At 41.6% G+C, this 26,700-nt stretch overlaps 1 protein-coding gene and 1 long non-coding RNA gene across 5 annotated transcripts; one reads left to right on the forward strand and one right to left on the reverse strand.

Annotated features, from left to right (window-relative positions):
* Positions 1-180: 180 nt before the first annotated feature.
* On the reverse strand, positions 181-12,755 carry ctps1a (CTP synthase 1a). Of its 2 annotated transcripts, none has more exons than XM_034704431.1 (18): positions 12,468-12,755; positions 10,721-10,902; positions 10,444-10,614; positions 10,269-10,366; positions 10,022-10,138; positions 8,369-8,452; positions 6,878-6,958; positions 6,646-6,797; positions 6,420-6,552; positions 4,295-4,383; positions 4,108-4,202; positions 3,906-3,968; positions 3,636-3,679; positions 2,357-2,453; positions 2,221-2,276; positions 2,028-2,124; positions 528-672; positions 181-435 (listed from the first exon to the last, which is right to left on the reverse strand). In XM_034704431.1, the coding sequence occupies exons 2-18, from the start codon at positions 10,887-10,889 to the stop codon at positions 351-353; spliced, it is 1,776 nt and encodes a 591-aa protein (XP_034560322.1). In that variant the 5' UTR covers positions 10,890-10,902; positions 12,468-12,755; the 3' UTR covers positions 181-350. The 2 variants fall into 2 exon arrangements, with proteins under 2 accessions (XP_034560322.1, XP_034560321.1); XM_034704430.1 differs by lacking the exon at positions 12,468-12,755 and adding an exon at positions 11,590-11,711 and having other exon boundaries at positions 312-435.
* On the forward strand, positions 11,975-22,780 carry LOC117827728. Of its 3 annotated transcripts, XR_004634272.1 has the most exons (5): positions 11,975-12,698; positions 13,524-13,649; positions 13,783-13,883; positions 14,326-14,512; positions 22,667-22,780. It is a non-coding gene; the product is annotated as an uncharacterized LOC117827728 (long non-coding RNA). The 3 variants fall into 3 exon arrangements; XR_004634271.1 differs by having other exon boundaries at positions 13,783-14,512; XR_004634273.1 differs by lacking the exon at positions 11,975-12,698 and adding an exon at positions 12,838-13,412 and having other exon boundaries at positions 13,783-14,512.
* Positions 22,781-26,700: the final 3,920 nt, after the last annotated feature.

Raw genomic sequence — 26,700 nt, forward strand, 5'->3', positions numbered from 1 at the left:
AGACTGGTCCGATGCATACTGTGAAATTTTCCCAAATCATTAAGACATCTGGGTAGTTTTGGCATACAGTAGATTTTGCTCTTTCACTCACTACATACTGAATTTTGGCCAAATCTGTACTGTACTGCTAGTACAGTCCCACCAGCTGACTTCAGCATGATAGATCCAGTCCACAACTCATTTCAACACTGTAGAGAAACAAATCTGTAATATGAGTTTGAGTAACAGAACCAGATTGTGTCCGTGAACAATTGACAGTCCAGTACAAGATGCATCTTCATTCAGGAAAAATGTAACCGTTCAAAATGAAAGACTTTTAAAAAACTATGGTTTTATTCCAAACACCTGAGTCATTCACTTGAGATTGAGGGTAATTTCAGTTCTGATATCTCAGAGTCTGGGGTGCTGCTGCCGCTCCGATCACTGTAGGTATCCCTGTGTCAAAGACAGAATGTAAAAGTCAGTCAAATATCAGCTTTGGTATGACTCTACTGATTGAAACATTTAATCTAATGCTGCATGTTTACCTTGGAGACAGACGGCAGCCCTTCTGTAAGTAGCTTGGCAGCTTCCCTGCAGCAGCAAGCAGCAAACCAAAATAGGGAGGTGATGGCTTGATGGGACGAGAGGTGAACTCCGGGTGGTACTGCACTCCCACAAAGTACGGGTGATCTGAGAACAAAATCATCAAGGTTACTGGGAGTTTGGTGCGGACATTTACACCTCACAGTGCTGAAAGTAAACACTTATTCACAAGATAGAAAGCAGGAGAGGATGACTGAAGTCCAACATCCGCAATCCTGGGCCTCTTTCTTTTCAGTCTACAATGTCATTCACTGAAGGTGCTTATTTTTGCAGACAGCCAAAGAAAGATTATTCTTAAAGCTGCTGTTTGTAGGAATGGTGTTTTCTGCTGGGTTTGGAGAAAAGGTCATTAAATCCATCTGTACTCATTATAAGCGAAGTAATTTGAGACTATTGTGAAATCTCTGCGTTTTCCAATGCCTCTGTATCAAGCAATGTTATCTGTCCTGATTAATTAAGGGGTGGCCCCTACGACGTCCTCTGATTGGTTATGAGTCCGGCACTATCATGACTGCCGATCTGTGTTGGGGGGCTAGGAGGAAATCTGGTTGGGAGGGATAGTGTTGACATTCGAAGTCCCTCTCTCTGAACAGATGTTTACTCTGTGACTACCAACAGCAGCTTTAATATCTGACTACAGGATGGATCTCTTTAACCATTTGTACTTGTAACACATCACTCTTCTCACTGACAAAATCAGTCATTTCAATTCACAGAATGAGGAATTTTCTCGTCTATCACTGCTTCGATCGGTTTGATTATTTGTGTCGTGTGTGCCTTTGATGCTTTAAGTCATTGGTTTTAATCATAGGCTGTATCTGTGACGTCGCCCATCTGTTTCTGAAGCGCTCTTTTGAGACCAATAGTCGGCGGCAACCATATTGGAAAGGTTGAACTCAACCTAACTGCGAAGTAAAGAGGCGGGCTTTGAACCTCCTAGCCAACAGCTACAGTGTTCCTGTCTGTTGGTCAAGTCAGCTGTGCCTTTCATTATGGAAAACTAGTAATCTTAATATCTTCGAAACTGCCGTGTTATGAAAAAATTCACCCCCGTACAGTGTGTGCCGATCGAGAAATGAGCTATCCAGACTACACTCGTTTTTTGAACCAGGTTGTAAACATGTTTATTTCTGCTGTAAAGATCGTCTTCTTTGAATGGGTGTGTATGTGGTTTCCGGTGTTTCTGAAGCCAGCCTCAAGTGGACGCTCGATGAACTGCAGTTTTTAAGACTTCCTCATTGGCTTCAATACTCGCGGCCAGAGGTTGCTGCTTGGACGTAACAATCTACTGAAACATCTGCAAACACTTTTTACTACAACATAAAGGTGTGAACCAGGCTTTAGATCCTTAAGTGTATCTAAATAGCCCCAGGTGTATATTACAAGAATGACCCTCTAATTAAGAACTGATATTAACTCAATAGAAGCGTCATGTTTCGTACCGTCCAGCTCGATGACCTCCATTCTTTCTCCTTCAACGTCCTGACCTACGAAGCGGAAGCCCTTCTCCTCGAAGTGACGGGTGAGCTCAGGATTGACCTGCACAGAGAACAAAAACATGACAAGGTAAATCTGTAAACATAAAAACCGTCAGTAGAAGCATTTTACCTCTGCTGATAAACAGAGACAACAAACCTCAAAGCGATGTCTGTGCCTCTCTTCCACATACTCTGCATCTCCATAAAGTCTGCCTAGAATACAGAACAGCTGTGAGCACAGGGCAGGTACAACAATCAGCTCCTCTCTTCATTAGAATGACAGCTTCTCTTACGTAATACACTATTGGTTGTCTTGAAAATGGTCCGTCTCTTCCCGAGTCTCATGGTACCTCCCATCTGTCCGGGGTTGTGTTCTGGCATATCGATCACCTGCAAACATTTAACATGAAAATCTTAAGAAAGAACCACATAAGGTGCATTTCGACCAAGAGTTCCAGGGTCTTAGAGCCCCCAGAACTACTTTACCCTGAACTAAAAGGTTCCTGTGCCCCCATTGTTGTCTGCCTTGACCGCAGGCTGAAGTCCCGGGTAGATTGTGCAAATCAGGCCAGTGACATATGAAGAAAAAAAAAGTAAATGCACTACACCACCAGACCAGTAGAGGGCAGTAAAACAAAGACGAAAGTCATTCATCACAGATGACTCCATAGAAGCAGACAGACAGGCAGGTATCATTATGAGCAACACAACAGTTAGCCTGTTAGCATGAAGAGACTCAGCTGGCGCTGTTTTCGATGGTGCTATATTTCATCACAGATGGATTCACTGAATCAACACGTGAGAGGAGATAAGAGCGAGTAGCAAAGACGTTTCAACACGGCTTTAAAATCCTTTTGAACTCAAAAAGCCGTGGCAGAGATCGGACGGTGTTTTGGTTTAAACAGCGACCCTGTTAACTGGAGACTTTCAGCCAGATGCAACGTCTTTAGACGATCATTAAATATCTGATGAGGATATTTTGAAATCTTAATAAAAACTAAACTAGTTTGCATTCCCAGGAACTCCCTCTGTGTTTCAACAGCTGTGTAAACTCCACAAACACTGACGCATTCAGCTGAAGGTCTCCAGTTTACAGGGTCACTTTTAAAACTGTGACACCGGGAGAGACGCATTCAGAGAAGGACAGAGAGAAGACTACTGCTACAAGCTGCTAAATCAAGAGAATCACAGCTTCTTCTTTTGAAAAGTACACACACATACAAAAAAGATAGAACAAATAAAAACTAATGAAAGAAAGAGAAATCAAGTGAATCACAGATGTGTGTGATGTTATTGTGGATGGCAGGCGGAATAAAAACACTGCGATTAATCTACCAATCAGACACGTTCAGCATTGCAGGCCCTGCCCCCCGAAAGTCCCAGGACCTTTAAAAAGTACTACCCCCCTAGCAGGGGCTTTTTAGGGGGGAGATTATCTACACCTGAACTGAATTTAGACCCTGGGTCCACCGGTTGAAACGCACGTAGTTCCAGGGTAAAGTTCCTGCGGTTGAAAAACGCCTATAGGGTCTAAAAACAACGAGGTCCTGTATTCATTCAACAAAAGCTTACCACAGGATGCTTTAACTCTGGGTGGAATTCAGTCGAGTTGGCATCTAAAGGATAAAAAGGGCAAAGGAGAAGAATTAGTATCTTACACATACCTTTAAAAAGCAAACAGAGCTCTGGTTTATGCACATTTCTATACAGAGTTATAAAAGTCTTAACTATTTGATGATTAACTCGTCCTTCTTGGTTCAAGATCAGATGGGCTGCTTTTGATATATTAACACAAATAACTGTACCATCATAAGTGAAGTAATGTAGGAGAGTTATTCTTACCTTTCCAGTCAAGCACGTTCCTAGCAAATTCACATACAGCCAGCTGCATTCCCAGACACACACCTGCAGAAACACAGCAGTGAGCTCACTGTTATTAATGTGGGGTTTATTGTTGAACTAAAAACAAAATAATCACAGTAAAATAAATTGAATAAGACAATAGTTAACAGTGTGATTGTGTTAATCCTGACAGCATGTGTACCTAGAAAAGGTTTCTTCTGTTTTCTGGCCCAGTTGATGGCGTGAATCTTTCCTTCAGTTCCTCGGACACCGAAACCTCCAGGAACCAGGATGCCACTGAGGTCACAGCAGAACAAAACAGCTGGTGAGCGTGCATTTATAATAAAAGTGTTGTAATACTTTGGAGGAAACGAGTCCTGAGCACTCACTCTGCACTGCAGAGCTTCTGCCACGCTTCGTGGTACTTCACCGGTTCCTCCTGCAGGGTGCTGGGCTCCAGATTGGCTGAGTCTATATACTGAGGAGGAGACATGAAAGGACTTTAGAGGGGAGGTTTAAAGAGCTCAAAATAACAGAATCAATCTTTTCATTAAGGGTCTGCTCTCTCTTTTCATGTTGCTAAGACTAAATGCAGATTTAAAATGCTTCATGTAGCTCATGTGAGAGTGTGTGGGTGTGTGAGACTGTGGTTAGGAGTGTCTTTTTAGACTTCCTGAGAGGAGTTTTTAATGCAGGCTGAAATGAATACTGCTGCCACTATAAGACCTCCACAAGCACACCGCTTTTGACTTGGAAACCGAGCCGTCTGGGAGTTTTTGAAGAAATACGTGCCATTCAAAGTAAGGATGGGCAATGATTTTTGAATATTCATTCAAGAGTAACTTTGAATATTTTCTTATTTTAAAAGTACAGTTTTTCATTGTTTTGACCGGTGCCTGGTTATAATATGGTATTCCCGCCAGACGGTGGCTAGAGAGCGTCTTAAGGCTAACCGTATTAGCAAACAGAAGAAGAAGAATGCTAACTGCATTAAATAGTAAAAGAAGAAGAAAACATCTGCGATTTTTTCCGTTTCTGAATCTCACACTACTGTTAGGGTTGCAAAATTACGGGACTTTCAAAGTTGGAAACTTTCCATGGGAATAAATCAGGAATTTACTAAATTGAAGATTGGCTCTTAATAGGGAACTTAAATATAATGCACTGTGCATTCCTCCATCACATGAAGCACAGATGATTTCTAGAATCCTGCAGAGGTTAGGCTTGAGAAGCTTGAGGGAAGATGCTTTTTTATTTGCATGTTGAATGGGACTCTGTTGGAGGGAGAGGGGCTCTTTTCATTTAACATTTTGAATGGGACTTTGTTGGGATTACATTGTTGTTCATTTTTGAATGGGTTGGGTCAGGGGATGAGTAATATTTAACTCAACATTCATGTTTTTGTTCTTCAATGAAATAATTGATTGTTCAATAAAATATTGAACACTTGATAAAGTTCTACTTACAAATAAATCTGTTAATTGTATTATTTTGGATGGATGTCTGCTTATAACAAAACAAATATTTATGTTTGGATACGATACCTTTCCATTAAATTACCCTCAATTCAAAGTTAATTCCCATGGAAAGTTTCTAATTTGGAATATTTCCAAAATTGCCCAGCTTAACTTCCCATGGAAATTTACCAGAAATGTACCACTCCTTTGCAACCCTAACTACTACACATGTATTTCCAGAGACTGAGCATGGCTGTAACATGTAAACACACACGCCACACTGCGTCACAGAAACACTGATGTAAAGATCCAGACAGACGCTGTCAGTGCATGCTACTAGCAGCACCTCGTCCTGCTGCTGGTTAACACGACTGCCACACAAATGGGACTTTAATGGGACAGAGGTGTGTGTGTGTGTGTGTGTGTGTGTGTGTGTGTGTGTGTGTGTGTGTGTGTGTGTGTGTGTGTGTGTGTGGTGGTGGGTGATTATTTGAATAATCGTCGAATAGATGCCAATGATTATCGAATAGTATCTTGGCTTGAAATGCCCATCCCTAGTTCAAAGACACAGTGGTGTTTTCTTTACATCATGGCGACAGTAGGAGCGTCGGCCGTACAATGTTGGTTTAAAAAGGGATAAAATAAAAAAGAGATGCAATTAAAAAATGAAAGTGTGGGTGCGGGTTTAGGCTAATGGTTAAATTGTATGACTCAGGTTGGATTCCAGCCTGCAGCCCTCTTCCTGCATGTCATTCCCCCACTCTTTCCCCCAGTTTCCAGCTCTATCCACTGTCCTCTCCTCTCCTCTCGAATAAAAGCCCACAAAATATATTTAAAAAAATACATAAGATTATCTATTTTCTGATCTTAATCGTGCAGGGATTAAAGCATTAATGCCGTCAGCTCTAGTACTTGTATTGTGTCAGATTTTAAAGTCTGATTTCACTGTTTTTTCAGTCTTTGTATTGATCTGTTCTCCTACAGCTCTCCCCTAGGGTGATAATGAGAATCTGATAGTGAGAATGAGCAGTGAGGCTCATCAACACTGTGTTCATACCTTGACCTCCAGTTTATGGCTGATAGCCAGAGCTGAGTGCTCCAGGGCTTTGATGACTGAAGCATAGGAGTCTGAAAACTTAGTGTACTTCCCCACCAGAGCGATGGAGCAGCTCTCCAGCAGCCTGTCTGACCTATGAGGACAGGGTGTAGATCAGTACGGATAGAGTGAGACAGAAAACACACCACAGACTAAACTAGAGTTCAGACGTTGTCTCTGCTCTCACCTGTCAGACATCTCCTTCCACTTGGTCAGCATCCTTCGAGGTCGGGTCTCTATGGGCATGTTGAGTCTCCGGCTCAGGTACCCCACCACGCCCTGGTTCTCCAGCAGTAGCGGTACTCTATAGATGGAGGAGACGTCGTGCACACAGATGACCTGAGAGGAGAGCGTACGGTGAGTTCAGAGCGCCTGAGAGAGAGGAGTCTGTGTCTTCAGTGTCAGAGTCAGTGACGTACCTGTTCAGGTTCTACATGGCAGAACATTGAGATCTTCTCTTTGACCGAGTTCTCCAGAGCCGTGGAGCAGCGACACATGATCTGACGACAGAGATGAGACGAAAAAATTTTTTAACAGTTCACAAAAGATAAAAAGGTACAGGAGTACAGGAAAATCCCAACAGCTGCTCAACTCTGTCTCCTTCAGCTCAGGAGGATGTGAAAACATGAAGTAACGTCTGTCTACAGCAGACCTCAGAAAGATCATTCACACTGTTTCACATCATGCCTTCATTATAGCAAAGATGGTGCTTATAATGAATCAGACTACAGCTGCAGGGCTTTTCAATCAGCTGAGGAGACAACATGACTCCTGTCCTCGCCTCTCTCCATCATTCTCTGTTTCCTGTTTTTTTACTTTATGACTCACTTTTAAAGCTTCATGTGAACCCCGACTACAGAGGACATTTATATTTTACAGATGAGGACTTCAGGCAAGCATCTACAATCTCCTTTGGCCATCATAAGTGCCGATGGAAAAGTCGTTTTGGGTATTGTCATAAAAGTCATATTACTAGATTGCCGAGTTGAAACACAGTTTTTGCTGTCTTTGTAAACGTACCAACTCAAGATATCAACATAGTTTAGGTCACCCTACAGAGCAAATGTATCCTCTCTAGGGATGTAAGGATATATCACAAGACGGTAAAAAAATTGGTACAAATAAGGGTGGATTAAAAATCGATTCCACAACATTTGTATTGCGATATTATTTTTGAACAGTAGAGGGCGCTATCTGCATTTCACTCCACTTGTTCAACATAATGAAGTCTCTTCCTCTGCTATCTCGTCACTCGCTGAGTTGAGCGTAACAGACATGGAGGCAGCAGGTGAAGACCGAGCAGGTCAGGATGAACCTTTGTGTTTACAGTCTGAGGTACGGCAGCATTTTGACTCTCCCTGATACTCCTGAAGAAAAACATGTCAACTCCAAACCAGGAGCACTTTAGTTTATTTAAAGAGATTGACCTTATTTGTTTTAATGTTTAATTCTTTCATTTGGGAATCGTTCACCTTACATTTCTTTATACTTGTTCTGAAATTTTCCAACAAAGTATTTTTGTACGGTCATTTTGAGTTTTTTTAGCAAGGTGCTGAAAAAAAGTGTGCAGAGGTTTTATTTGAGTTACAACACCTTAAAAATGAAAAAGAATGACTTTGTTTACAAATAATATAAGAGAACAAATAAATATTGCAACTGTCCATACCTGAGAAATGAAATAAAATAATAGTTATTTAAGTTTTGAGTTCAATCCAGTTTTCTTGAGAATTGTGAGTGAATCGTATCGTGCACCAAAAGTCGGGATTAGAATCAAATCGTGGGATGAGTGTATCCTCACATCCCTAATCCTCTCCCCTGACCTCTTACTTCTGACATAATCTAAAGTACAGACTCACTCAGTCTCAATGAAATAGAGCATTTATAGAAGAAGTGGACTGTAGATGACTCACCAGATCCGGGGACAGTCCCAGTCCTCTCAGCTCTCTGACGCTGTTCTGTGTTGGTTTGGTCTTCTGTTCTCCCGTTGCACTCGGCTGCACAGAACAAAGACTTTATTATACACTGAGAAATTAACCAACAACTTCTGTTTGAAATCAAGTGATTCATGGAGTCGGTTTTCTTGAAAGTCCAAAAGATTTCTCGTCTTTGGAAGAAGTTCACCTAAAAGTGTAAAGATTCTGGTCCAATGAGAGAGATGGATTTCATGTCACAATTAGAGGGTCGAGCAGCTGCATCCTTCATCGTACAAACTAACGTTGATAATGTTGAATAAGTAACTCTGGAGTCCGTTCTGAGGTGACTTTTCACTCCAAACACACAGCAGATTTAAAAAGAGAGCTGCAGATCCTTTTCAAAACTACACAAAATCAGTTTCAGATACGAGAGGATTATTAATCCTGCAAACTAGTGTCAACACAAAGATCTGTTGTGACCACAGCTGAGTGATGTGGGACTTCCACCAGATCTGTGTCCGGTCCGTCTCCGATCCGGCTCTCTCGTCCGTCAACACCCACTGGTTTTCAGACCGCAGCACAGAGCAGGACCACCAGACAGCAGGAGTCATGTGACAGAGGTTTTCTCGCGGCAAACACTGAATCAAGGATTCTCCTCCTCCTCTCCTCATCCATGTTGTCTTTCTGGTCCTCTGAAAACCTCTGACCTGTTGACTCCAGGCCTGGCTCCGCTCATCATGACGGTTTGTTGTTGTAGTTAAGTGAAATACGATCTGGTGATAACACAGAGTGTTTTATTCTGAAAATTAACCGGATGTTTTCATTTTGTTTTGGTGAAACCTGACTTCCTGTCCCGCTCCATCTGCTTTGTTGAGATTGATGCGTCGTTCTCTGGCATCCAGCAAAAATAGAAGTCTTGTGTATCTGATCCGGAGGACTTCGACCTGCCGGATCAGAGACGCAGCCGGAACACAAATGAGTGGATCCAGTGGAAGTTAACAACTTCAGATCTGGTGCTGTGACCAAGTGGCAACCTCCGGTCTAAAAATGAGTCCAATGCGGAAGTGGTAAAAACTGCAGTTCATCGAGGATCCGCTTAAAGCTGGCCTCAGAATTACCGGAAACCACATACACACCAATTCAAAAAAAGCCGATCTTTACAGCAGAAATAAACATGTTTACAGCCTGGTTCAAAAGACGAGTGTAGTCTGGATAGCTCATTTCTGGATCAGCACACACTGTACGGGGGGTGAATTGTTTTTTCTAAAGCGTCAATTTCGAAGATATTGAGATTATGATTCTTCCAATGAGAGGCACAGCTGACTTGATTGACAGGCGGGAACACTGTAGCTGTTCGCTAGGAGGCTCAAAGCCCGCCTCTTTACGTCACAATCGCTCAACAGCAGCAATATGGATCCCGCCGACGATTGGCCTCAAAACAGCTCTTCAGAAACAGATGGGTGACGTCACGGATACTACGTCTATTTATTATACAGTCTATGGCTGTGACGGATCGGAGACGGACTGGACAGGGATCTGGTGGAATTTAGCTGCGAGTGCATGTATTTACACTGTATAGTTTTTAAACAGCAGCTGACATTTCCTTTCTCCAGATAACAGAGTAACATCCTGCAGGTGTTGCTGTCTTACCTGTGGTATCAGACTGACGTGAATGTTACAGAAGTTCTCTCTCTTCACTTTAAACTGGAACTGCCTGAAGGCCTCGATGAACGGCATGCTCTCGATGTCTCCCACAGTGCCTCCTAACTGCAGACGGTAACAAATGATCAGACGTATCATGAGTGACAGGCGAGGCTGTCTCTGCCTCAGCAGGGTACTGAGGATGTAATTATAACTAATAATAATAATAATAATAAATAGAAAGTGTTCAGCTTACCTCTATTACACAGACTTGAGGTTCTGCATCTTCATCAACGGGCACTTTGGCCTGCTTCACAACCCACTCCTGGATGGCATCTGTGATGTGTGGCACCACTGGAAAAGAAAGAAATACATCAAACTACTCCTCTTCTTCGTAAAGACGTTATAATTCTTTAACAGCGGCTGCTTACCCTGCACAGTCTTTCCCAGGTAGTCTCCCCTCCTCTCTTTGTTTATGACGGACTGATAGATCTTCCCTGTGGTCAGGTTGTTGTCTTTGGTCAGCCGGATATCAAGGAAGCGTTCGTAGTTCCCCAGATCCAAGTCCACCTCCCCTCCATCATCCAGCACGAACACTTCTCCTGCACAGAGAAAGACGCATAATTGTAACATAAACATATACAGAAAGTTTTTAATCATGTGTAAATAATAAGAGAGTCCTGAGTGATAAGACTTCCTCTGACGTACCGTGCTCATAGGGTGAAAATGTTCCTGCGTCTATGTTGATGTACGGGTCGATCTTGATGGCAGTTACATGCAGACCACATGACTTCAGGATGGTCCCCACGCTGCTCGCTATGATCCCTTTGCCGATACCTGAGATGACTCCTCCAGTTACCAGGATGTACTTCATCATTCTGCTCCGGTGTCTGCAGATAAATGAGTGATCGAATCACACAATGCAAAGCTGGGTTCAGGCATTTTGCTTTGGGTGGATTTGTTTTCTGGAGATCTCAAACAAATCTAAACAACACAAAACATGCGGCCTCAACAGACTGAGTGTCAAAACTCAAAGTGAACATAAGTTTGAAGGAAAAAAGCTCTGAGGTGTATGATAACAAATGACAAAGGCTACAGGATAAAGCTGACATCTCCAGAAACAATCCAGAAAGTAGAACTTTTGGGAAGAATTTGGCGAAGTTACTTACAGGTCAATCTATTTAAATGTAGACCTATTTTAATTATAGGCCTATCAAAGGTTAATCTGTATTGGCGTATAGACCAATACTGAGTCCATAGTTTAAACTAAAATACCTAAAAAAAAACCTATGATATTAAACTAAAATACCCCCCCCCCCCCAAAAAAAAACTGTGATTTCAAACTAAAATACCCCCCCCAAAAAACCTGTGCTTTCAAACTAAAGTACCCCCCCCCCCCCCCCAAAAAAACTGTGATTTCAAACTAAAATACCCCCCCAAAAAACCTGTGATTTCAAACTAAAATACCTAAAAAGAAAATGCCTGAAAAAAAAAACGTAATATATTTGATGCCTTCTTACTCTTACATGATAATAATTTAGTATCTGTAAACATTGTGGGTCGTCTTTAAAACTTACAAAGAAGGAGAGATTGTTCGGTTTATCAAAGTAAAGGTCAGGCCACAATGTCCTTGTTTTATAACGTATAAATGTAATAAATATTAAAAACAGTCCAATAAACGTTGTTATAAGTATTAAAGGTGAACAGATTGAAACGTATTTTAATCTGAAGGCTGTTAGCTTTTCTTTTATCCACAAAACATTTCCTCCACACAAAGCATGGCACATTAAAAGCGCTTGGTTCCACACACAGAATCGACCGGGCGGGCGGGGAGTCCTCATTTCCTGTTTGCTGAGCGGGAGAAATGGACGAGGCCGCCCGTCCATTTTGTCCCCGTGGATAAAACACACGACACCAAATTAAAACCGCGAGCACGTTAGCTTTCGGCTAACTCTTGGTGTTGGTGTCGTTTGTGTGCTTTAACTTCAATAAGACACGGAAAATAAAGGCCTATACTCGGCTGTGCTGTTGAAAAAGGACACATCTATGTCTCACAGAAGACTGTGGGATACAGGTGTTATAATTATTACAAAGAGGAGCTAAACAGGGGTATCAAACCCTATGGTTACTAGCAGCTAGTGGGTCCGTTTTTCAAAATAAAAGCACGCGTGGATGTTTTTATTGTGAAAACCATGGCAGCTAAAACAACAAAACAGCTAAAAACGCAGGTGTACTGCAATATTTGATACTCTCACATACTATACTCTTTGTTTACAATGCTATGGCTGATGTAAAATGAGTCTTCCTTCATTTAAGCGTACAGGTTAACAGACAGAATCTTATTTAGATAGTTTTAAACCGGAACTAACACAGCTGTTCTGTGCATGGCTTATGAACTGTTGTGTTTGCTAGCTAGCCAACATCCTCTGTCAACAGCATCAAATTTCAACCTTACCAAATATTCTTCAGCCAGAGTTGCCCTCCGAAACAAAACGTCGAGAGAAAAATCACTTCGCAAAAAATCTTCAGCCAAAAAAAGGAATTCAGAAAACAGTATTGATTGTGTTCGACTACAGAGCCATGTAACTATCTCTCCTCATTGACTCTACACGTGTATGGACCACGATTCAGGGCTGCAGCACATCATTCATTCTCATTCACGCTTACAACACAGCGCTGCCTTCAGGTACGCCTCTGAAACTACAGCCTCACACCTGGTCATGCTGTTTACGTTCATGTTTTTGAAAATTTCATCACTTATTTATTTATTTATTTATTTTTTATCCTTTTTTCGTTTTTTTAATTTTTATTTCACTTAGGTTTTTAGAAGATTTGAAAGGTTACTTTTTAGTTCAGTTTAATTTTCAAAATTCTCAGTTTTAATGAAGGACAACCACGAACATTCACAGAAGACCCAGCCAGCAGGGAACATTCCCAGAACTTTGGCTAACATTCCCTAGAAGTTCTGTTAATAGTTTAAAGAAAACATTTTCATGTAATGTTAAAATAATATTATAAGAATGTTTATCATTTAATATAATGTTCCTATAACTGTTAACAAAGGAGGAACGTTTTTGGTGCAACATTCTGAGGATGTTTTGGGGACATTTTTTAGGTATTAGATTATAGAATGTTCTACCATAAAACATTCCTACAATGTTGACTTGTAAAAAATGAAGAACACTCTCACAGCAACATTCAAAAAATGTTTTAAGGATGTAATTTAGGCAGTAGATTGCAGAAAGTTTTTTTTAAGGTCCCACAATGTTCAGGGTGATCAAGCGAGCCCCCAATCTGAAGCAGGCTATGGAATCTCTTATCGCTGCAGTCTAACCCATCGGGAACATCGTCCTTATTTGCTGCGTTTTTTTTGTTTTTTTTTGGCATTCTGGGGGTGCAGGTAACACAAACACATCTGTTTGTAATGAATTGTTCTTGCCTTCAAAAGTGTAATTATAGTGTCAGGATGGTAGTTGAAATAACAGCATACACACTCTTTGTCACACTTCAGTTGTTTAAAGGAAAGTTCCACCACTGCCTGGGTCACGACATCAGAAACATCACCACCAAGAGTGAATGTCTGGCTGCCAACTATCGCTGGACACGAAAGAAGTTCAACTTTGACAGCTTGCCTCAGGTATGGAAAAACAGATGTGTGGGCCTACGCTCCTCTAAAACTACTCACTGTAATATAGATATCTCATCCTGATAGATCACAAAACTTAATAAAGTTCCCCTGTTTACCTTACTTTCTTGTGTTTTCAATTCAGGCTCTGATGTCCTTGTTTGCAATGTTCTCGACCGATGGCTGGGTGAACATCATGTATGATGGGCTGGATGCTGTTGGAGTCAGAACAGGAACTTTTGTTGGGTCATGCCTTGTTTATGTTTGTAGAAATATTGATAATGCCGACCTGATGGTCAACAGTGCCAAAATGTAGGGGAACACACAAGGGCAGAAAGTAAAACTAAAGGGATCAAGAACTACAAAATAAAACAGGAAACACGATAGAGTAGAAACACACAAGGAAAAACAACACAAGACAAGGTGCCAAGAGATACAAGGACGACTTGAGGATCTTACAAAATAAACAGGAAATCTAAGAAATATTAACACAAAGTAAATACAACACAAAGTCTGAAGTGAATGTGAAAATACTCGTGCCATAAAGCAGAGCTACCCAATATATTTCTTTCCTTCCTCAAAGTTCTCAACTTGTTTCCACTCGTATGACAACAGTGTGAAATTTATCTCTTGTTTCTCAAACACAAAAAACTTAAAACCTACATTTCTTTTCTTCTGCTTCTCTCAGCCGGTGAGGAACTACAATGAATGGATGCTGCTGTATTTCATCTCTTTCATGGTCATGAGCTTCTTTCTCCTGGACATGTTCATCGGGGTGATGGTGGAGACGTTCCACCAGTGTCAGCAGAAGCAAAGAGCAGCAGATGAAGTGTCGCTAGAGGAGGGAGGAGGAGAAGTGCAAGCGCAGCACGGTGGTAACAGACCTGTGTGATGATTCTGTGGGTGTTCATAAATTAGAGAAAGTCCTTTGACTTATCCCTCATATAAAAATATTGAGGGAGGTCATCATTTAATTCATTGTTTACAAGAAATTAGCAGCCTGTCTGGGAGTAGTGAGTCAGTTTGTGAGTGCTCCTGTGCGTGAAGAGTTATTTTATTTATTTGTAGGGAAGATATCCATCTCTCCTCTGACCATATCCAACTTATTAACTGCTTGTGTTTTGTGATTTATCAGGAGCCAGTGCATATGAGCCCAGATTGTTATTAACTTTCCCCACAGAGAGAACAGTGGGCTGTAGTGATAAGCAGGTTTCTGCTGCAAAGTTTCTCCTGCATGGGCTTCATATTTTGAGACCGGAGGTTGCCGCTTGATCTCACCTATAAGGAACACATTAAACCGAAGTCAAATATTATCAAGTTCAAAATGGCAAATTTCTGCCATAAAATATCTTTTCTTACCTCACAGCTTATCTGCACACACTGATTATGATATTTTCTTATACAGCACTTTGTTTTATAACATGGTTACACACGACAGCAACAAGGTAATATCCATCAAGTCTCTCTTCAAGAAGACAGTCACAACTTTGGACAGAACACCTCCTTGTTTCCATTGTTACAATATAATAAGTAACTATAACAGTTTCCAAACTTCTACTGATTCTTATTATCTAATGATCATCATACACACACCATTAAAAAAACAGCAACACAATAAACAGTAAATACCAAAGCACAAACTATGCATTCAACTACATTTAGTCAAATTGTTTCTATTAGAGGCACACAGACCAGGAACAAGGAAATGTTGATTCATGTGCATTTTCCTAATCAATAAACTCATTAAGAAGATAACAGTGACACACGCCTCAAATCAGTTCATTTTATTCAATCATATTTATTAATATTCTCGATTATATTATATCTTTAAGTATGTATTTGATTCAAACTTGATATTTTCGTATTATAGAGAAGCAGGATGGGATAAATTACTGGTAAAACAATCAATCATAATTGTAACTCACTGAATATAGTTACTTTAACTTGAAAACAGAAGACTGGACAGATATCTGCATGAAACTACATCACTACCTCATGACTCCTTGTGGTGGCGCTAATGACCTTAACGCTGCACTTTACCTTTAAGGTGTATTTTATATTCTTCAGTTAATCAGATTTTGAGATTTATTGTGACATGGATGAGTTTTATCAATCAGAACAGAATAGCTGTGTTGGGATGTAATTGCTATTGTGAGCAACGTATCCAGTATCCTATCTTGTTGTATTGTGTCGTATCTTATTGCACTGTAACGTAACGTAGCGTAACGCATATGGGCTTAATCTCTGCTGTTAAAGGACTTTGAGCGTTTTTAACTTCTAAAATCCCAGTGAACTATTAAAAGCAATAATTTCGCCATCATAGACTGTATAAATAATGGACGTGGTATCCGTGACGTCACCCATCTGTTTCTGAAATGCTGTTTTGAAGCCAATCGCCGGCGGGTGCCATATTGGAAATGCTGAACACAACCTAACTTCTCTCGAGTTAGTGTGAGGTAAAGAGGCGGGCTTTGAGCCTCCTCGCTAACAGCTACAATGTTCCCGCCTGTCAATCAAGTCAGCTGTGCCTCTCAAAATGGAAAACACTCTTAAAGGTGACATATCACGCTCTTTTTCATCAATATATATTGGTCTAAGAGGTCCCCAAAACATGTCTTTAAAGTTTATGCTCAAAAAAACACTTTGAAATCAGATTTTGGCATGCCTGAAAAACCCTCTTTTTCAGCCCTGCTCAGAACAGGCTGTTTTCTCTCTGACCACGCCCCCTCAGGAAGTGGATGAGGCCTCGGCTCTCCAGCACGTTGATCTAATGTTTACATGTTGGCTGAATATACACGGCTGCTCACAGACCCGCGTTACTTCAACCCTTTGAATTTTATCCATAATCTGATCCTGATGGAGAGGCGCCTGCAGCAGGACCTTTCTGAACCATTGGTCACAGATTTAGTGTTTCTTGTTGTTTTATTTGTCAGGATGTCAACGTGTTTGGTACACAGCTACAAACATGTAGCTATGTGGCAATGCTAACTAGCGCTAGCACTTATCCATGATAAATAAAAATCATCCACTAGATCTTCAAATCTGCAGACGTGGGGAGTAAAACCGACCTTTGTGTTTATTAAGACAGCCTACAACTAGCATGCCTCCCTCCTAAGCTCCTTGTTAGCACACATGTGTGCAGGGAATGAAAAACAGAGGAGGAGTTGAGATGTATTTTATACAGTCTATGGGCTGAACAAGCTCCGAGCTCTGACTTCACAGACCAGATGGCGTTGTGAGGTAAGAAAAACACAGAAAACTGAAACGGCTCGTTTCACACACATTAACAGAAAGGTGGAGAAATCAGAACAGGGGCAGAATGGATTTTTTTCATTTTGTAGACATGCCAGGGACACATATTTCAGGTAAAGAACCATTAAAAAGTAGATTTTGCATGATATGTCACCTTTAATATCTTCAAAACTGCTGTGTTCTGAAAAACTTCACCCCCCGTACAGTGTGTGCCGATCGAGAAATTAGCTATCCAGACTACATTCATTTTTTGTACCAGTCTGTAAACATGTTTATTTCTGCTGTAAAGATCGGCTTTTTTGTAATTTGTGTGTATGTGGTTTCCAGTACTTTCGAAGGAGGTTGCCGCTTGTTCTCTATATATGATTACATCTGTGGGACACCATACACAAATGAGAGGTGAAATAATTTAAGCTTTAAAGTAGGTTCAGTAAGGAGGTTTGAGTTGTCATTATCAAACAAAGGAATGTTTTATTTGCTTTTCTCAAAGCATAATCTTATATAAGATTTGGCACCCTGTGATAAAACCCAATCTAAGGGGGGTCTGGGATCCAGCTTGCGTCTGTTTAGGGCTCAATGTTATAAAAATGTCTGTTTTAACACAACCACAAAATAAATGCATGATAACTCACAACTACTTTTTGATTAAAGGTACAGAAAAGCACTAATTAAGGTGCAGTAATAACTTCAAACTGGCTGATTTCATAAGGAAAGAATGATTTTAGTTAGAGAACAATCTGTCCAGGATTCAGGAACAACCCTGCATGGCATGTTCCTTCCATGTGCTCTGGCTTTCTGTGGTCCTTTTATTATAATGAGCACCTGAAGGCAGCGCACCACCATTGTCATATCAGCAGGGGGCGCTCTTGTGCCATGTTTGATGCTCCTGTGGCAGGGTAAAAAAAAAAAAAAGTATCATTTTTTTCATGCAGCAGTGCTTTTAACCATCTGAGGAAGGCAACTACATGTTTGCTTTCCAGATTGTTCCTTTTCTGTGGGCCTCTGTGTTATTTATATTGCAGCTCCCTGCATTGTTCATGTGTTATTTCCCAGAGGCAGGGAACCATTCTTTCCATGTAAAAATTCATTTGTTCACATCTTTTATTTTTTTGATTCCACAAAGAACACGTTTATATTAATCCAGGAATAGAAGAGGCTTAAATGCTGCTGTCAGGGCCGTTTTGTCTTCCTGACAATAGCTGTAACAATGAATCAGTGTGACTTCAGAGATAATGTAAGCTGCTGCTCAGAAGCGACAAAGCGAGGCTGAATTGATCCTGAAGCAGAAACTCTTAAATGGTTGGAGGCACAGAGACGTTTTCCTGTGGGGTTACGACACAGCGGTTCCTCTTTCTCTCCCTGACACAAAACAACAATTTCTGCTCCCAATAATAAATGGCCTCAGTCCAACGTGGTTAGATATGGTCTGCTGCAGAAAGGTCAATGGTCTTGTGATGGCGAATGCAGTGTATTATCCACATTGTGCTCAGCGTGATAAAGTCCGGGCAGAGAGCACCGTGCTCTCGATTTTGTCAAACTGTGACAGGTTCAGATTGAAAAGCACGTAGCCTACTGTCTTGGTCGGGCTCATTGGTGTGTGGGTGAGGACAAGCGCTTCAAATTAAAATAACAAAATGATGGAGTTGGTGACTGATGGCTGACTCATAGGCAGATAACCACAGAGCTGACTGATGCTTCTATGTAACACCCAAATCTCTACTTGTGAGCCGTAGCAGCCAGCTTAGTCTCTGGAACACATGAGGGGGACTTAATGAGAGTTTTAATTCATTTTTGACCGGAGCTGTGATTGAATTAAACTCCCACAGAAGGGCTGGATCCTCTCCTCGCCACAAGCCATTTCCTCCTATTAGAGATGTAACACAAGCAGCAGGCCGAGAGGCAGGTCAGCCTGAGATGAGACTGACCGCTCGTCCTTTATTCCATGAGAACATTTACTCTGACAGACTAGACGTGTCTGCTTTTGTTGCAAAGCTTTGTCTGCTGGCGTTTTGAAAGACTCTCTATCAATACCAACTAAAGAGGCTTAAAGGTACGTGTATTTGTACCCTGCTGTTTTGGAGTACTGTCTGATGCAGATGCTTCCACATCCAAATATGTGCAGAACTAAAGGTACGGCATGCTGAGGCTGGAGGAACACTTGCCGTCAACGATGAACACGCAAACACACGATGGCTGTCATGCATCTCCAGTGATGGTTCAGTGCGTCGGCTGTGCACGTTCTCCAAAATGAACGTGCACGTCTATGTTTATAGACAGCGGGGGCAGCGTAGAGGCAAAGCTGATGTGACAGAGTTGGAGTATCACATACTCGCCATTGCCCCGGCAGATTTCGTGGCCTTACAGAACACCTTTGCTGCTGCCACTGTAGCCTTCTCTGCTTTGATCACAGCTTCAGCACAAGGGTAAACTCCTGGAGTGTTGCTATGTCTGTTGTTTACATCCCACACATCCAGGGGTTGTATATACAGCCTGAGCTTCATGCCGTGCCCTCTGGAGGTATCCTTCAATAACATTGTGCATAGTCAAGTATAACTACAGTTACGCTCCGAAAGGTTACGAAGCAAGTTTATCTCTGGCCTTATTCCACCAGATCGATGTCTGGTCCGTCTCCAATCCACCACAGCACCAGATCTGATTGGTTTCTATTCTAGTCAATGTGTTAACTTCCACTGGATCCGCTCCGTTGCGTTCCAGCTGCGTCTCTGATCCGGCAGGTTGGAGCCCTCCGGATCAGATACACAAGACTTCTATTTTTGCTGGATGCCGGAGCACGCGCATCAATCTCAACAGAGCAGATGGAGCGGGACAGGAAGTCAGGCACCAAAACAAAATGAAAACATCTGGTTAATTTTCAGAATAAAACACTCTGTGTTATCACCAGATCGTATTTCACTTAACTAAAACAACAAACCGTCATGATGAGTGGAGCCAGGCCTGGAGTCAACAGGTCAGAGGTTTTCAGAGGACCAGAAAGACAACATGGATGAGGAGAGGAGGAGGAGAATCCTTGATTCAGTGATTACAGCAGGAAAACCTCGGTCACATGACTCCAGCTGTCCGGCGGATCGGAGACGGACTGGACATGGACCGGGTGGAAGTCCGATGTTAGCCCGTCAGTACAGTGACTTTCACAACAAAGCACCTCAAAACATACTAAGTTTGAATTCTTTTTTACCTGTGATCGGATATTAAAGCAGCGAAGCCGAGAGGAGGAAGCTTGGAGCTGTGGCTCAGTGGGTAGAGATGATCGTCTATCAATCGAAGGTCTATCCCAGCTCTGGCAGTCACATGTTGAAGTGTCCTTGAGCAAGACACTGAACCCGGAATTGCTCCCTCTGTTGTTCAGAGATGTGTTAATGTGAACAAATGAGATTAGCTAACACTGGTGGTCCCTCACTACATAGCAGTGAGTGAATGGGTATGAATGGGTGAATGTGACGAGTAGTGTAACAGCACTTTGAGTGGTCAGAAAGACTAGAAAAGCCCTATATAAGTACAAGTCCATTTACCATTTACCATTAATTGAGATAACATTTCTTCATTTCATACATAGAGCATCTTGCTGGCCATTAAAAAAAACAAAAACTAAAATAAACAGCTGGTGGTCCTGTTATAAAGTCTTGATCCTGAAAACCGGTTTCAGCAGGTAGCGTAAATGAACAGTGGTGGGAGTGTCTGTGTTTAACGTTTACGTCAAGTCCTGTTGAAAGTCAGTTTATTCCAAACACATTTAATCTACAGAGATCCACAAATGACTGCAAATCTACAAAGGCTGTCTGCTCTGCTACAGTTATCATTTAACCAAGTAAGAGCTGGATCCTTCTTTCTCTGGTAATCAAACTCACTGTGGTTAAACCATAGACCCTATAAATAATGGATGTAGTATCCGTGACATCACCCATCTGTTCCTGAGCGCTGTTTTGAAGCCAATGGTCGGCAGGAGCCATATTGGTAATGCAGAACTCAACCAAACTTAGTGTGAGGTAAAGAGGCGGGGTGTTCCTGCCTGTCAATCAAGTCAGTCATGTCCTTATTTGGGCAAAACTCGTAATCTTAATATCCTCTGATTCACCCCCGTACAGTGTGTGCTGATAGAGAAATTAGCTGAGTAGACCCAAGCCGCTTTTTGAACCAGACTGTAAACATGTTTATTTCTGCTGTAAAGATCGTCTTCTTTGAATGGGTGTGTATGTGGTTTCTGGTGTTTCTGCAGGCAGCCTCAAGTGGATGCTTGATGAACTGCAGTTTATAACACTTCCTCATGAGCTTCATATTTCGAGACCAGAGGTTGCCGCTTGGGTTAAACCCAGTACGCCTTCACTGTGATACACTACTTCCCTACGGCCCCCTAGCGGAGAGAAGTCTCAACATCTTTCACAAATTCTCTCCATGGCCGGCATTACATGATCCAGTGTGAGAACTTTTAACGTGGGAATGATGATGTAAGGACAAAAAGGTTGAAATAGAAGTTAAAGGTTTTGATGATTTAAAAAAAAAAAGAGCATCCAAGTTAAAAGTGAATAAAAAACATAACTGTGACATTTTAACAGCCGTGTGCCCAGCTCTTTAGAGGCATCATGCCGACAGCTCATGTTTCAGTTCTTAATATCTGTTATAACTTTGACAGATGCATATATATATAGATATAGATATAACTGATGCATTTGTAAAATGGTATCAGTTAACACGTTGACTCAAACTAAAAGAGCAGCAGTGATAAATATGAAAACTGGACACATGATGTGTGGCAGACATGCACTGTAAGAATAATTTGCCCCCATGTAAACATAGCTATTGATTTGGATGGAGTCAGATCAATCTCATTTATTGCACATGCCATGGGTCTTATCCCCGTTATCCGCAGTGAAAAATGTAGATCTGTGTCACTGTGGTGATAATGTGGGGGTTAAACACCATGCTGTAGCAGCTCAGTGCTGAAGGCTGTCTCTACATGTGAGTGTGTGAGCAGAGCCAGGCTGTGAAGGGGGATGGGCAGGATTGTCTCACACCACAGTGATGAAGTCTCTCTCTCTCATGCACGCTCCTCTCCATTTACAACTAAACATGCAGCAGGTTTCTAATGTAATGCTCTGAAATCAGATACTATCATTCAGTTACATCAGCCTCCTCTGAAACAAAAGGTTTCACACTCAGAGCAGCTCGCCACATAAATATATCGCAGACCTTTTGCATTAAAAACCTCTTAATGGTTGAAAAAGCTTTTTTGGTTCATAGTTCTTTAATGAAAGAGGAAAGCTTTGACTCACTCTGAAGCAGAAATGTCACCATTTACCTCAAAGTTATCCTTCATTAACATTTGAAAACATTTACCTTTAATTGTTGAGATCCTTTCATTTGAAAAGATGAACTGAGCCCTCTTTTAAAAATAAATGAAGCCTTTTCATCAAGAAATGAATTAATTTCTAAAGAGTAAATAAATGCACAAATAACAGGTGTCAAAGGGATTTAAAAAAAAATACAAAGTTGTGTTTAATTTTGGGGAAATTTAAGGACTATAACACATAAAAGTGGTGTGGCTCTCCATTGCACTCCTCCTGCCAATCAACCTGCACACCTGAGACCCATCCACTAATCAAACTCCTGCAGTATATATACCCCGGCTCCACAACCAGTCTTCGCCAGAGTGTTCAGTTCTTCATGTGGTACTGTTCTACAGCCAAACTACCTACCCAAGACCTTTACTGTGTTTCATCCGTTCTCTCAAAGTAATTCTCAGTCTCCCTCTTTTTCTTCAGGATCACAACTCTCCCAAGATTTTCAGCTGTTTGCCTCAACCTGCCCATCTGTACCTTCCCAGCTTCAAACTCCATATCCAACCTCACTTTAAACAATACATCTATTGAACTGTGCCTTCTGTCTGTTTTTGGATCCTAGAACTGCGGTAAATACTTTGTTCTGATTGGAGAAATCTCCAAAGCATCTGTGATTTATTTCTTCATAGCAAAGTGTTTGCCTGGGACAAAGTGATCACACACGTCAGATTCAGTCCACCTCCACCAAGAAAGGTTAGCTTCCGTTAGCATTCTGGACAACATGCAGGATATTATTATACTACATCTCATTTTATTTTGAAAGCATAAACTTCGGATTCATTGTGTATGGTTGACCAAATACCAACATAGAAAAGACAAAAGAGGAGGAAACAGCAGTGAAAGAGTGAAACAAGGAGCTAAGTGAAAGAGACACTGACCAGATCAAAACAGACACGATCTGCGGTATTTAGGGAAAGTGAAGACCTTTAAAGTTGCAGCGCTGCAGCCATTGTATGCATCAGTTCAATATGAAGTCAACTTTATTTATTTATATAGCACATTTAAAACAACCAGTGTTGGCCAAAGTGCTTTACAAGGTAAAAAGTAAAAATTACATGAAGACAACAATAAACAACAACATAACAGGATATTAATGTCCTCTTCACGAGTAGAAGGCCAAAGAGAAGAGATGGGTCTTCAACAAAGATTTAAAACATTCAACAGTTGGGGCCGATCTTAATTGGAGTGGCAAGCCATTCCAGAGCTTGGGGGCCGCTGCTGCAAAGGCTCGGTCTCCCCGGGTTTTAAGGCGACTTTTAGGCACATCCAGGAGCAGCTGGTTTGTTGACCTCAGTGCTTGAGCTGGGTTATGGACATGGAGAAGATCAGCCAAGTAGGATGGTGCCAATCCATTTAGGGCCTTGTATGTTAAAAGTGCAACTTTAAAATCAATCCTGTGACGGACTGGGAGCCAGTGGAGAGCACGCAGCACAGGTGTGATGTGCTCCCTCTTTTTCCTGCCAGTCAGGAGGCGAGCTGCCGCATTCTGTACAAGCTGCAGGCACTGAATAGACGCCATGTCTAAGCCGACATACAAAGAATTACAATAATCAAGCCTAGCCGTAATAAAGGCATGTACAACTCTCTCTAGATCCTTAGGAGGGAGATATGCCTTCACCTTCGCTATGAGTCTCAGCTGGAAGAAGCTGGACTGAACCACAGAACAGATTTGTTTCCTAAATTTGAAGGCACTGTCAAAATGAACTCCAAGGCTCTTTACAGAGGAGTGAATATTTGCTGCGAGAGGGCCGAGAGTGCTCCCATCGAACTGTTGGGGCTGTCCAAATACAATGACCTCAGTCTTTTCCTCATTCAGGTGCAGAAAGTTTAGGCTCAGCCATAACTTTACATCTTTCAAACAGTTGAATAAGGACTGCAGGGATCCATTCCTCTTTAAGCTGAACGGCATATAAATTTGCACATCATCAGCATAACTATGAAATGAGACGCCATATTTCTGGAAAATAGATCCAAGGGGCAGCATATACAATGAGAACAGGATAGGGCCCAAAACAGACCCCTGAGGAACACCACAAGTAAGAGGGGCTGTCCCAGAGGAAAAATCTCCCAAATGGACAGAGAAACTTCTGTCTGTCAGGTAGGATTGAAGACAGAAAAACACTCATTTGACTTCACTTCACAGTTTTATATGAGGCTAATGTTTGGACTGTACTGTAATTAAAATGAACATTTTAATGTTAATTTGTCCCACAAGGAAGTTGATAAGAATATACTGCTGCCATGGAAGTGCTGCAGACCCTAGAATCATAGGGGTCCTTATGTTAACTGTATGAATAAATAATTTAAAATCATTAAATCATCTTTAAATCTGTATTTACAAACGGGATAATAAAAAGGTTATCACAGCAGATTGGGATACATACAGGGTGTGAGAGTGACTTTGTCTCACTGTGCTCACTTTATGCATGATACCTTACATCTCGCATCCATTATTTTGAAGAGTGTGTCTTTTTACCTCAATAACAATGATATATGCTCCCTGAAAGATGGATCTTTTCACTGTATTTTGATTTACACAGAGTGAACTCACTTTATTTGTTCGCAAGCAGCTGCTTTACGGCAGAGCAGCAGAGCTGTGTTCAAACAGCGGGGCACACACTGATTTCATTTGATGACGTCTGCTGTAGACTGAGGAGCTGGCGCGCGGCTCAGTGAGGGCACACTCATTACATGACATCATTAACCACTTAATGGGCAACAGTGTGCTGAGAGGCGGTGAGGAGGCTGCATGTGCAAAAACTCATTCTCTGAGAAATGTAGAATCGATAGAATAATAGCTTAAGTCCTGAACACTGATGTCTGTATTCAGTTAAGCTTTCTGTATTATAACAAGAGGGTCTCAGGCTTTTATACACTGACAAGAAGACACATCACACTTGAACATGAACCCTTGAACAACTCTAAGGCTGACATCCTCAATGACCTGAACTGAAATAGTGCTTCACTGTTGATTGGTTGGTGGCTGAGTGGCTCTGATGAAAGTTGCAGCGCTCAAGCTTTATTAGCTTAATTTCAGCATAACATGTATGCCTTCGTTTAACCTGGTGGATGCATATTAAAGTGCAGCCAACAACCCTCAAAGGTGCACTGTGTAGAAATGGGAATATAAGCAACATGAAACGGTCAGATTATAGAATTAACCTTCAGCTGAGAGACGGTGGCCGTGGAGGACCAAAGCTCTCCCAAAAATGTCCAATAGTTGCCTGATAATGTGTCATGTTACCTTCAGACAAAGGACCAAAATACATTATTAAACGTTATAAGCCGCTATCACAACCATGCTCTGTGAGCGGGCGGCACAAACTGTAAAACAACTTTTCTTTCCAACAACAAAACAATTTAAGACAAATACACATTGGTACAAACACCTTAGATTACGGCAGGTTGTTCTCTTACCTGTCCAGCAGACAACAGGAAACTTCTGCATCATCCATCAAGTATAACTCTGTCATTAATGACTTCCACCTTTGAAAAGCAACACCAATATTTACTCTGTTTTTTTGTCGTTGTCTGTCAAGTCAAGTCAAGCTTTATTTATAAAGCACATTTAGAACAACCTCAGTTGACCAAAGTGCTGTACAGATATTAAAATACAATATAATCATACACAATATAACAAAAAATAAAAAAACAATAAAAAAATAGTAAGAGCTCAATTTAGGAAATAAAAGAGTAAAAAAGTAAAAAGCCAAGGATTCTTGTTTAGCTGGGACTGAACGCCAAGGAGATAAGATGGGTTTTCAGGAGTGTCTTAAAGTGATCAACAGACTCTAACCTGGAAAGGTAGGCTGTTCCACAGCTTTGGGGCCGCCACTGACAAGCCTCTGTCCCCATGAGTAGAGAGTTTGGACCGAGGTACTGCCAGGAGCAGCTGGTTTGATGACCTAAGTGCTCTGGAAGTACTGTGAGGCTGTACAAGGTCTGATAAATAAGACGGTGCCAGACCATTTAAACACTTGAAAACAGGACCTTGAACTGGATCCTAAAGTTCACAGGCAACCAGTGCAAAGATGCAAGGACAGGACTGATGTGATCCTGCCGTTTCTTTCCAGTCAGCAGGCGGGCGGCTGCATTTTGGACGACCTGTAGACGGCGCAATGCTGACTGGTCGAGACCATAGACTGTATAAAATATGGACGTAGTATCCGTGACGTCACCCATCTGTTCCTGAGAGCTGTTTTGAAGCAAATCGACGGCAGCAGCCATATTGGTAATGCGGAACTCAACTGGGCAGAGTGTGACGTAGTGTGAGTCTCTTAGCCAATGGCTGTGTGTTCCCAACCGGGAGTCACGTCAGTCATGTCCTTATTTGGGCAAAACTCATAATCTTAATATCTTCTGAACCGTCACTTTAGAAAAAAATTCACCCCCCCGTACAGTGTGTGCCATTAGAGAGATTAGCGTTGTAGGGCCAAGTCGTTTTTTGAACCAGGCTG

Source organism: Notolabrus celidotus, chromosome 16 (assembly GCF_009762535.1).
Source record: "Notolabrus celidotus isolate fNotCel1 chromosome 16, fNotCel1.pri, whole genome shotgun sequence".
NCBI lineage: Eukaryota > Metazoa > Chordata > Actinopteri > Labriformes > Labridae > Notolabrus > Notolabrus celidotus.